Source organism: Sus scrofa, chromosome 1, assembly GCF_054392235.1.
Source record: "Sus scrofa isolate SSC_HxYL_T2T_F1_AM1 chromosome 1, Sscrofa_HxYL_maternal_Yorkshire_Landrace_v2.0, whole genome shotgun sequence".
Taxonomy (NCBI): Eukaryota; Metazoa; Chordata; class Mammalia; order Artiodactyla; family Suidae; genus Sus; species Sus scrofa.
In genome coordinates, this window is record NC_139383.1 from 138,884,702 (window position 1) to 138,897,588 (window position 12,887).

The 12,887-nt window shown below is 42.5% G+C and overlaps 2 protein-coding genes across 56 annotated transcripts in view; both read right to left on the minus strand.

Annotated features, from left to right (window-relative positions):
* Window positions 1–1,928, minus strand: part of MAPKBP1 (mitogen-activated protein kinase binding protein 1) — a 54,544-nt gene extending 52,616 nt beyond the window's left edge. For all 6 annotated transcript variants that reach the window (XM_084973097.1, XM_084973087.1, XM_084973090.1 and 3 more), the window contains exons 1-2: window positions 1,805–1,928; window positions 1,050–1,272 (exon numbers count right to left, since the gene is read on the minus strand). In XM_084973097.1, coding sequence (XP_084829223.1) covers window positions 1,050–1,166 — 117 coding nt within the window. In that variant the 5' untranslated portion in view covers window positions 1,167–1,272; window positions 1,805–1,928. The remainder of the gene's footprint in view (window positions 1–1,049; window positions 1,273–1,804) is intronic.
* A 4,216-nt stretch (window positions 1,929–6,144) lies between these two features.
* MGA (MAX dimerization protein MGA) overlaps window positions 6,145–12,887 on the minus strand; it is a 171,370-nt gene continuing 164,627 nt past the window's right edge. For all 50 annotated transcript variants that reach the window (XM_084972889.1, XM_084972834.1, XM_084972886.1 and 47 more), the window contains 2 exons: window positions 11,746–11,922; window positions 6,145–10,131 (listed from right to left, as the gene is read on the minus strand). In XM_084972889.1, the coding sequence (XP_084829015.1) occupies window positions 8,855–10,131; window positions 11,746–11,922 (1,454 nt within the window). In that variant the 3' untranslated portion in view covers window positions 6,145–8,854. The remainder of the gene's footprint in view (window positions 10,132–11,745; window positions 11,923–12,887) is intronic.

Below are 12,887 nucleotides of genomic sequence, written 5' to 3' on the forward strand. Positions count from 1 at the left end.
ATCCAACTAAGGTTCTGCTAAGGGACAGGGATCTAAGCTAAGTCCTCCCAGAACTCTGCCATGCTGTACATTAGCATTCTCAGTCATTCCTCATTGGTTTTACTTATTTCCGAAGAGAGATAGGCAAGGCAGCAAAATGCTGCTGTCTCAAATGCCTCTCCCTATAGCATTCCTGCACCACACAAGGCTACTGTGTTCACAGGCTGCTAATACAACACAATCGTCTAATCTGATCCTGTGGGAACAAGGCCCTAGGTTCCCTCAGGGATTAAATAAATTTAGTCTACTTCTGTATTCCCAAACCTGTGGGGCTTTACAAAGTTGAAGAAAGTGTAAAAAACAACACCCAAACAGGTGAGGGGATGGAGAGGGACTTGTTCTCTGAGGAACTGAGGCAGCAGGGTGGGATGTGGCTTTTGGCAATGAGCAACGTTCACGGGCAAACTAGAATTGCTTGACTGGCAGATAATTGGCCCCTTGCATGTTATCATTCCTAAGAAGCCAAGAAGCTCCAGTTAAATTAATTCAGGTCTCTTAAAGAGACAAATAAGTTTGTTTTAACCCCAGCCCAGAGTATTCACCAAGCCAATTCCTCCCATTAGATGTTTTAGCATATTTCCTTCTGCTACCACTGCCTTATATAACCCCAGCTGTGACACTAACACTTGTGGCTACAAGTAGTGACAACTCAGCCCTTCACAGGGTATATGGTCCCACTATCCTCTTCCAAGAAGGTAAACTGAGTCATAACATATCAACTGGCTTCCCCAAGCACAGACTTAGTTTGTAGTGTGGCCACAATTGAACCCATGTTGCCTTCCTTGTGTTCTCTTTTCATGGATGAATCTCAGCATGCTCTTTTCCCTTTAATCTAAAACCAAATCACTCCTTTCTTGAGGGGCAGAGATGGGCACACCTGGGCCTTTCAAGCCAACATGAAATGAGCTTTTCTAGTTCTCTTCTTTCCCAGGAAAGAGCAAGGTAAAAGACATACAAATAGCAGAGGAGGGAAGGGGAGGAAAGGGCTGGTTCCCAATACTAGTTCTCACCTTGGAGCTGAGGTCCTCTCGCCGGTTTCCTGCCTTACTCCTGCGTAATTTGATGGACGGGGATCGCAGAAGGTTCTTGATCCGGCTGGTAATGGTTGACCCTTCGACAGCCATCATGATGTGGCGCCCGGGGGTCAGTTCTTGGGCCCAATCCTGGGACTAGTCTCAACAGCAGCACTGCTTTCCCACTCCACGAGGCCTTCCAGTATGCCCTCTCACTGACCTGAGATGGCAGAGGCCACCTTAACTTCTGCCTAGCCCTGTCTGAAGCTCTTATTTCTAGGTATTACCCTCTCCCTTCTCATCCCGCCGCCAAGCCCTGCGCGGTTTCTTACAAAGCCTGAAGGACAGACTCATGAAAAAGAGAGTTAAAAAGTCTCAGCTGTGAAGAAATGCAAGGCCCACACCTGCCAGAAGCGTTCAACTGAAAGGATGGGATGGGCCCTAGAAGGGTTAGTGGCCGGTCTGATTCCCGTTAATTCCCAACTGTTCTCATGGCAACTGCAGCGTCCAAAGAAGGAGGCCACCAAGGAGTCCCGCAGGGGGCCTGGGCACCTGCGCTGGCGCCCGCAGGGGGACTCAGGTCGGCGGGTCGCCTTGTGGCCCTGCAACACGTTCTGCCACAGGAGCCTCCCCACCCACGACCCTCCTGAGCTCGCTCTCGGCCCTCCACAGGAGCCCTAGACCTTTTTCACTTTCAGCTCCCTCAGAAGCCCCTGCCACTCGCCAGCGCCCCCGCTCGGGCCCAGGCTCACCAGCCCCCGGGCGCCGGGGCCGCCCGGCTCACAGCGCCCTCAGGCATCGCGCTCAGCGATTTCAGCTCCACCGGGGCAGCGGCAGCAGAAGCTATGGTGGCACGAGCGGCTCAAAACGCGAACTACCGCCAGGGCTCAGCTTTGGGCTGGGTAGGAGGAGCCGAGGCAGGGGGTGCGGTCTGTACGCATGAGGGCGTTTCTAGAGTGGACGGCTACGGCTTGTGGGGGCGGGGCAACGAAACAGCCCAGGAAGTAAAGGGCAGGGACCCAAGAACCACGGATTCACCACCAAGCAGTCGTGGGTATTGTTCCTAGAAGAAGGTCTGCAGAACGCGGCTTCAGAATTGAGAAAATCAAGCCTTTTATGGTATTATCAGGCCTGGTCACCCCCAGAGAAATGCACTTCCCAGAGCCCCAACTAGACGGTAGCCACGCCCCCAAGGTACTACAATTGGCATTAGATAGGCCCCAGGGACCAGCGGGGAAACTAACTTCCAGCTCAGAATTACAAGAGTGAGGTACAGCCAAAAGGCTCTGTTCCCATGGACCCCCCAAGCGCTGGGATTTAAAGCGGTTAAAATAGTTTCTGCTCGCCGCCTGTCCAGCACGTTGACCTACGTGGAAATGAGTAACTCTTTTGATCGCTGAGAAGTGTACTGAACTAGGCAACACAATTGGCCCCCACAGAATAAAGGGGAGGGAGCTGATGGCCTAGAAGAGATTTCGGAGAGCTGAAGTGTGTCGATGTGCCTATGGGAAATAATGTTTCATGGTTTCTTTAGCCTCCAATGTCCCATCGAGTTCTCATCCAGAGTAATACAGGACTTTGTTCCTCCAGATCTTTCCATATTCCTGTCAAAATTTACTTCTGAAATCTTTTCCCTTTGGCGAGGTCACTTCTAAGCTTGCTGGCACTAGATTTAATAGTTTTAATAGCACATGGGACAGGGGGTGTGGTGGAGCATGCACAGAAATACTTTACAGAGTACTTCATATGTACCTCAGCCTAAGTTTATTTTCTAGGAACCTTCCCGAATCACTGCTACTTTGAGAAATTACCTTACAAAGAGGTTAGCCTATGCCCAAAGACTTGGGCCCCAGAAAAACAGAACACTGATGTATCTTATCCAATCCAGGTCCTTGGAACCCTTGGGGGAGATGACAAGTTAGCAAGAGGGAAAGATTCCTAAACCGATTGAAATGAATGGCTCTTGTACAGACAAACGGCAAAACAGGTATGTACTTGTGTGTACCGCAGCAGGTATTAAAATGAGAACTGTAAAGCTAACAAATTGACACAAAGATCAGGAAAGTCATCTCCTAGAAGACCAAATGGCAATGGCTACTGGAAGTATGAGGCTTCTTCCTTCCCTTCAACCATGTACTGCTGATGTAATGAAATATAAAATGGAGTTTTCACATTTCTCAAATCTGGAGGAGGCAGCAAGAGTCATTAGCCACAACAGTAAGAAAAGGGATTGGTTCCTCAACTCCTTGCTAGCCTGTGATTTTTTCTTTTTTGGCGGGGTGGGGAAGAGAACTCAATATAACAATGCTAGTGAATAAAGAGTGCCACCTGGTGTCCTTACTTGCGTGCTGCATTCCCCAGCAACCACCATCTTTACCCACTAAAGTTGTTCCTCATTCTCTCCAGATCATTTTTGTGTCCACTAGTGGTTTTCTCACCTACGTAACTCATGGCCAGGAAACGGGTTTACAAAATGCCATTGGACATTTTCTATCCAAAGCTACCCTGGTTTATCCCCACAGAGAAAATGCTCCACAATTTATTCCCATCTGAAGCTGAAGTTGCAGAGACAATATAAGCTCCTGCTTTCCTTGTCTAAGCTGATCTAAGCGAAAAACTGAGAACAGTGTAATGAAGAGATTTCTTTAGTCTAGAATCTAGATGCTTCCAGTTTAGGGCCAAAACCACATATTTTTAATCCTTCACAATTTAATCCAACCTTTATTGTCTATGATACGTATGTACCAAGCAGCCTTTTTTTATCTTTATTTTTTGGCCATGCCCAGGCTAGGGTTTGAACCCGTGCCACAGCAGTGACCCAAGCTGCAGCAGTGACAACACCAGATCTTTAACCCACTGTGCCACAAGGGAACTCCCAACCCTGCAGCCTTTTAAGTGCCAAGTTGGGAAGAGGCTTTAAGCTCAGAAAATAATAGTCCCAGGCCCATGGAGTTCCCGTCGTGGCTCAGTGGTTAACGAATCCGACTAGGAACCATGAGGTTTTGGGTTCAATCCCTGGCCTTGCTCAGTGGGTTAAGGATCTGGTGTTGCTGTTGCTGTGGCATAGGCCAGTGGCTACAGCTCCAATTAGACCCCTAGCCTGGGAACCTCCATATGCCTCGGGAGCGGCCCTAGAAAAGGCAAAAAGACCAAAAAAAAAAAAAAAAAAAAAAGTCCCAGGTCCAATGTGAGTAGAAGCATTATTCCCTTTTTTCCAAATTAGGTAATTGCTATCCCATCCTCCAGAATGCAGCTGACTCTCATATATTTCATTGTACATATGCTATTTCACTTTTGATTTTGCTTATTAGATTCTAAAATCCCAGATGTCTAGGTGTATACAAATAGTCTTTTTTGTCCTATGCTCATTAGATCAGATTTTTAAATTCACCCTAGGCTTAACATGCAAATAGGTGCAGTTATAAGATCCTGGAAAACTAAAAGGCTAGAGTAAACATTTGCTTATCAATTCAAATATTTATTGAGCACCTTAACATGCAAGGCACTGTGGGACAGCTGAGACCATTATTTGCAGTTGGAAACAGGATGGATCTCAAAACAATGCTTCCAAGACTGCTTTCCTATTTAACAAAATCTAACAGCAGAGTTTACAATGATAGAAGAATTTAGATCTCAGATTTGTCTCAAAATTCCCAATTCATCCCATAGTTTAGCCTTCTCACCCTCCACATATACCTCACCTCCATCACTAATACTTAACGTATCTTTGTAGAGCAGTTCAGTTACATTTAATATAGGACAATTATATCTCAGTTCAGAAGTTGTATATATCAAATTATTTCCCTCTTATTTTCAAAAATGCATTTTGACTGTTTTTTCCTCTCCAAACAAATGACAAGTATGTCTTTAATTTTCTCTACATCCAGCAATTCATGTTCCTGTTTAAAAAAAAAAAAGAGTCTAAAGGCCACGCCCATGGCACGTATAGGTTCCCAGGCTAGGGGTCGAATTGGAGCTATAGCCGCTGGCCTACGCCACAGCCACAGCCATGCCAGATCCAAAGTGTCTGGGACCTACACAACAACTCACTCCAGATCCTTAACCCACTGAGCAAGGCCAGGGATTGAACCTGCATCCTCACGAATGCTAGTCAGATTTGTTTCCACTAAGCCACAATGGGAACTCCACATTCATGTAAAATTTAATTAGAGATAATACAATAACATGAAGTACTGATGCCCTTCCAAGCATTTTCTTAAAAATCAACAATTCTGTGCAAGAAATTATACTTTGATCCCCGGTTATCACTCATTCGTTGTAATAGTATCTGAAAATGTGCCTACTCTGTGCCTCTGTGTTGTTGTGGTTTTTTTGTTTTTTGCTTTTTTTTTTTTAATCTTCTGGGAGTGAGGAAAAAGGGTTATCACTATTTCTTCAGACCCATCTTCAAAGTGCATTTACCTCTCAATTCACCTGATATTCCATTTCAATATTTCAACTAGTATAACTTGGGGGGGGGATAGTTATACTACTAAAACTTGCTCCAAATAATATATGGATTGTCTGCTTTCTGTGTTCAAAACATTTTCAAACTTGTTATAGAAAGACCTATTGTTTATTATTTCATCGTAATTCTGGTGGAAATATTACATACAGTAATTTGTTTAAAGTTTATATAACTGGACTTGATCTCTTAGTGACCTTAGAGTAGTTCAATGTCTAAAGGACTCCTTTAATAAAAAAAAAATTTCATAAATTAACTATATTATAGCTTGCTTTAAGAACATCTACTGTCCTTAGCCACTAAGACTATGTTTGTATTCCATTATTCCCCAGGGTAACAGGCATATTAGACCCTGCACACATTGGTACTATGAGAGTAGTCTTGCTTCACTGCACTTCTTGAGACAAATAATTGCCATCAAGTTGTACAAAACTTCAAAGTCTCCAAGTAAAACATGCTGCAAGGATTAGAATACCAAAAACCTCTTCCAAATAGCTGTTAGAAACTTTAAAAACAGTGAAGAATTCCTCTGATCAAACTCCTTCAGTGGCACCTCTTCTAAATATGTCTCAGGGCATTATGATTCTCTACTCCAACTCAGCACAAACCTCCCAACAGCAAGTCCTGTTTTAATTATTATAACTGATTTATTTCAAATTTATACATTCTCCCTTCTACTCACCAAATTTGTTCTTAGGTTTCTAAAAAAATAGTCATTTTTTCAAAAGCAGAAAAAGAAAGATATATATTTAATATATAAAAGAAAAAGCTAAATCTGACATAATTATATTCTGAAAAACATTCCATTTATTTACAGATGTATAAAAAGGCGAATTATTGGTCTACTGAGATCATGCTTTTTATAGAGTTAGGGTGAGAGCTCACTATCCTCCCAATTCCTCACCTCCTCACTCAACTCCATCTTTCATAGTCACACATGTAATTCTTATAGATCAGTTTCTCCTGGGGTAAGGTTAAAGGGTAGGAGTTTTTGGAGATTTTAGATTTCTATCAAGACTGCAGGATTTTTCTGAAGACTGAGCCCTCCTCAAATTAGCCCTAACAATTTCCTACTTCTAAGAGGTCTTGAAAACACCATTATGGGGGTCTGTAAATGACATCTGCAGCCTTCCTTGAACACCTGGGATCATCTCTCATTTCCATCTTTGAACATCTCTCATAAACAGAGTCAAATATCTTCCCATCAAGAACTGAATACTACCTATTTGTCTATTTTCTTCTAAAAAAGGGAACAGTGTTCAGAAGCAGAATAGTCCTTCTTTTCCTGAGGATTACTCGCTTACTTGCCTGCTCCTTGGCTGACCCTCAAAAGCCACAAAAGCCTTGGGAAGTCAGGAGGAAATGTGAGGACAAGACAAGCAAAGAACTAATGGGCAACTGCTATACCTGGATTAAAATACTATCATCTCCAAGGACAATGATTAGCAGGGAAGACAGGTGCTGGACTCCTTGGCTAAGGCATTGAATGAAATCTCCTGGGTAAAGAGAAGTGGGAGGGATAATGAGAAGCTGAGAGGCACTCATTACCTACTTCAAGCTTCTTCAAAAACCTTTAGAGGTGGGAAGGTTGAATGCTGATAAGCAGGTCTAAAAAGGCAAGTAGCACAAAAATCAACAAAGAATTTGTTCCCTCTGCAATTTGCAGAGGAAACTTTCCCACCCTTTTCAATCTGTTTATTACCAGAGGTACCAGAAAGGGAACCAACAATGGAAGTAATAATTCACTGGCTAGAACCATCCAAAGTTGGTTTCACAACCTAGTTTTGAAGATATGCTGAGTGGGATTTGGGATAAAGAAGGCAGGGGATATAGAAGAAATAGCATTACCTAGGCACAGCCCAGGCAGTGGAAGCTCTTGTGTTAGTGTTTCACAACACAAGCAAATCCTGTCAATGAAGACAGAACAGGGGTTACATTCCAAAATATAATTATTTAAGAAAGGCAAAATGCAGCAGCTAAATCCCAGTCTATACATTTTCAGAATAGTGATTCTTGCCCCCAGGAGTTTCCAAGAGACCCCTCAAGTGCACCATGATTATTTACAAACTAGATAGGAAACATCATTTCTATACTCAATACAAATCTCATCTTCTAGGTTGAAAACTTCAGCCTTTGAGAAATCTATGAAAACAACTATACAAAAATATAAATATCTTTATCTTTACAAGCTGTCAGTCCTTCATACCCTGACAGCTAATGAGTGAAAAAGCTCTATAGATCACTGAATCCATGGTAGCAGATAATAAAAAATATATCTTGTGATTCAAATACTGCCTTATTCCCCTGGTAAAGACTGCCTACTGTGACTTTTCTTTTCTTTACATCCTGTGCAGGTAATAGTGAATGAAACCTTCAAGCACCAGAAGGCTGGTTTGATTTGGGAAATATCCAGCCCCACAGTTTATTTTGGCCACTGTCTCTGGCATGGGGAGGGAATGCTTTTCATTTTAGCTGTCTCTTGGGTTATGTGATTTGTGAAAGAGGAGGGCTCCCTCTATGCATATCTCCAAAATATATATATTCCAGGGAGAAATCCTTGGTACTGTGAAACGGTCTTCTCAGTGCCTAAAGACAATAAGGAGACCTAGTATTTTTTTTAAACATCTCAAAATGACCACTAGTAATGAAACTTATCATTTTAGTAATAAAACTTGTTTGTTGTTGTTGCTGTTTTTAAAGCATTCCTACTTTACCAGAAGGCTTAGATTTATAATTCTGATTGAAAAGGTGAAGGAATGGAAGCTACTTGGGATATGAAAGAAGAGCAATTTTTGTTGAATGACACTAAGTCCTTCACTTTGGTATTCCATGGTACCCATCCTCTCTCCCCCTACTCTTGAAACACCAACTAAAAACTCTCTCTTCTGAATCCCTTTGCACAAGTGCATCACATTCCTCGGATTTCAGACTTACACAACTTAAACAAAGCTATCACCTAAGGTTCAGTCCATAGCAACTCCAAAGTCTCAAGCAGCTTTTTCTCTGGGAGGGAAGAACTGGGAACCACTATGGATGGACCTAGAGTCTAATTATGAATTCCTTGTGTAAGAGGGGCACCTCGTGTTCAGTAATGGATCACATCTTCTTAGAGAGGATGAGGCGACCCAGCACCACAAGTGAGGTAACACATTTTAACATGATCAGAATTTCATAGTAGTAATTTCTTATACCAAGGTCAGCACCCCCACCCCCTTTCTCTACCATTATCCGCTGCATCAAAGTCAAGGATCACAGTTCCATGACACAAATAAACAGATGCCTTCAGAGAAAGGAGGTTTCCCCTCAAAGCCTGGTTTCTGCCTGAGGACAAATAAGTTCATTTCCCTGTAGAACTTGGTGAGGCCCCAGAGTTGCCCAGTTTGGCCACAACAGGTGCCAGTGTAGGCATCACTTTGCTCTCGCGGCATTCCTGGTCATTCCCTGTTAAGTTCATTTTGTGTCCAACGGACCCAACTTTGGCAGCTACAGGTGCCAAACAAGGCATCACCTTAAGACTCTGACCATCTGAATCACTGGAAGGATTAGCTACTTTTAAACCTAGAGGTGCCAACTTGGGCATAGGCCTCCACAAAGTATCTGTGCTACTGTTCTCCAGGCCAGCCTTCATGTGCAGAACAGGAGGTGAGGAAACACTTTCAGGCTCCGTAGGGACACCAGAAGTACTCTTTCCTCCATCACAGGCTTTCCTGTGGGAAAGGAGGGAATCCTTTATCTCAGAGTCAATAACAATCTTAAGGACATCTGGCTCAGAGGCTGGTTCTGCAAGTTGTTTTTCATTCTCTGAAAAGTCATCATCTTCCAAGTGCAAGAGGAGGGGGCTGACAGAGTCACTCTCCCCTTGTACATCAGGCAACTCTTTCAAACCAGTTCCCAAGTGGCCAACCTGGAAAGTTGCTCTGTTCCCAGGAGGAAGCTTACTGATAAAAGCCTGTCGAGCATCCCCTGGGAACTCTGTATCCATAGAGCTGGGCAGTTCGGCCAGGCTAACAGAGTCATCATTTAGCTGCTGATTAAGAAAGGCAATCTCATTGAGCAGAGAAGTCAGTGTTTCATCAGTATCATCTTCATCTTCCATATTAGTTAGCAGTTCGCTGGGATCCAATGCGGCTTCCTCTATAGCTGATGCTACCTTTCTCAGTTCCATCTCTATGCTTGAGTCTTTGAGATCTTTCATCTTTAATTTATGAAATGCAGACTCCTTTGGCTTTAGTCTCTCCCGTCTTGATTCACTCTCTTTCCATTTATGCTGAGTCCCTCTCATATCACCAGCAATTTTTTTAGGTAAGAACTCCTGAGCTTCTGGCATACTGGAAACATCAACTATTTGTGGAAAATCAGAATCTTTATTTGACAGATAAACCTGTGTTGGACCCAATGCCATTCTGCCATCTCTATGGTTGCCTCTAGAAGAGATTCTACCCAAATCTTCACAGGAGTTATCTTCATTCCTGACAGGATTTTTCAGGTGGTCAGGTGGCTTGCCATCAGGAACTTCATGAGGATATTTGCTGCCACCCATATCTACCAAACCTCCCTCTGTGGCCAGTGATGTCACATTAACAATTCTTGGCATCATAAATAAGTCGTCGTTTTCTGGGGGGGAAAAAAAATTCATTTATATCCACAGTGGTAAGCATCTCTCTCCCATTTATACCCAGTGACAATCACAAGGACCTCTAGTTAAAAATTTTACCAGTCTACTTTTATGAAAAAGATGAAAGGAAACACTAGTTTTTCAAACTATGAACTTAGCCCAAGAAAATAGGTAAAATCCAACCAAAAGACTCTTTTGATATTCCATCATTAATAAAAGTTCTATTTAATTATTTTATAGAAATGCTCCCCAAGTTTTTCATCCTAAAGCAGCCATGCATCTTGATTCTGTTCACCCAATTAACTGCTACTCCAAGGGAAAGACAAAGGCCGCAAGGCAGCCCTGTAAGAAAGGATGACTCCTCCAGACTGGGTTTAGCAGGGTTAATATTGGTAAGGATACCCTCAATAGAAATTTAGGTGCTTATGGAGTTCCCATTGTGGCTCAGCAGCTTCAAGGACCCTATGCTATCTCTGTGAGGATGCAGGTTTGATCCCTGGCATCACTCAGTGGGTTAAGGATCCAGCACTGCCTCAGCATAGACCACAGATGCAGCTGAGATCTGGTATTGCTGTGGCTGTGGCTGTGGCTGTGGCCTCAGCTGTAGCTCCAATTCAACTCTTGGCCTGGGAACTTCCATATGCCACAGATGTGGCCATTAAAAAAAAAAAAGTACTAGAGGTCCCGTCATGGCTCAGTGGTGAACAAATCTGACTAGCATCCATGAGGACACAGGTTCAACCCCTGGCCCCACTCAGTGAGTTAAGGATTCAGTGTGACTCTGACTGGCAGCTGCAGCTCTGATGAGCCCCCTAGCCTGGGAACCTCTCTGTATGCCACAGATGCAGCCCTAAAAAAGCAAAAAAAGTAAAGAAAGAAATTTAGGTGCCTAAAACCTAACTCATCAACATGAAACTTCCTTTAAAACTCAACTCCTTATCCCCAAAACAGAGGGTGCTCAAACTAAAACAGGCTAGTAACTTAGAAGTGCACCATCTCTGAATACAACACAAAATTGACAAATATTTATCAACACCAAAACTAAAACACAGAGTTCCCATTGTGGCTCAATAGTAACAAACCTGACTAGTATCCATGAGGAATCGGGTTAGATCCCTGGCCCCGATCAATGGGCCAGGGGGATTCGGCGTTGCCGTGAGCTGTGTAGGTCAAAGACTTGGTTTGGATCCCGTGTTGCCGTGGCTGTGGCGTAGGATGGCAGCTGTAGCTCTGATTCAATTCCTCCCCTGGGAACTTCCATATGCTGCGAGTGCAGCCCTAAAAAACAAAAAACAAAAAAAAACCAAACAAATAAAAAAACCTAAAACATTAACTCCTTATCCTCCTCCTACTTTCACATCTTTTCAGTTCTTTTCCAACTCAGAAAGAGAGATCACAAAATAGTTCCCATTCCCAGGTAAAAAAGACCAATCAATACCACAGATAGCACCAAACATGTTCAACATGTTCTAATAAGAGAACTGTCTCTTACAGAGGCAAAACTTGAATGTGAGAGCTCTTTGTCATTACAGAACACATGCAAAAGCCTTCTCTGTCCCTGTCAGAGATCAGGGACAACTCTCCACCAAGAGAAGACAGCACTTACGACATACCTGACTGAGCCACAGCACTGCTAGTGACTTGAGGTTTCAGATCTGCTTCTAAGACAGCAGGAGAAACAGTAACCACTGGTCCTGAGAAGAGGGGACCTTTTAAGGTGAGCAACTGCCCTTGTGGAGTCATCACGATGTTGGCAGAGGTGTGTGGAGTGTTAGAGGGTGAGGTATTTTCTGTAAGGAAAATGAGAAATTAGTTAAGAATAAAAGATCTTCAACTAATGCTAATGTATAGCCTAGGAGTCTAGGAGACATCCCTAAAACCACACTCTGACTTAAGTGGCAAGAAATAAATTTCAAATTTAGTTAGGGCGCCTCAACTGGAATTTACGTTTTGAACCACTTTTCACTGAGTATTTCACTGAGTATTACCTGTCCACTGATTCTCTTACGGGACAGAATTTCTTACTGTTGAGCAACAGAACTCTGGAACCACTTTTTCAATGGAATGCTTCTAATGGTCTTGATTGTAAATCAGGATGAAGGAACACAAAAGTTTATCCCTAGGTTTGCTTTTTTATATACCGCTTAACAAAGTACTTTAGGTTTTCTGACCTCAGTTTTTCCATCTGTAAAGTGAGGTGATTAAATCAATCCTTTCTTAGCAATAACATCATTTGAATGTGCTATATTAAAACTAACTCATATTTTAGTATCCATCACTACTTTCTTAGTTGATACAATAAACCAGATTTCCTTGGTTCAAACACTGGGCTACCTAAAGATTAAAAAAGGATATATACCCTTCTCAAAGGATATAAACAAGTACTATAAAATCAATACAGTGTTACTTTCAAAATAAAGATAGGAGAGATTAAGAAACTCAAAACTAATTTACTTTGTTCCTTAAGAGCAATTCAATGACAGACTACAATGTGATGGAAAACAGAACCTGATTAATACACATGCAATTTTTTCTTTTAAATTTCCAATTTATTTGTCTCATCTAGATCTAAACTTTCTCTATTCATGAGCAGAACTACAGGAAAATCAAGAGTTCATTTATAAAGTCTGAAAAGATGGCAACTTTAAAAAAAAATACTAAAAGATTAGAAGAAATATATTTGTCTGGACACTGCTATCAGAAGTAGGCCCTTATATCTTTACCATGACTGATAACTTACTAGGATTTTCTTGAG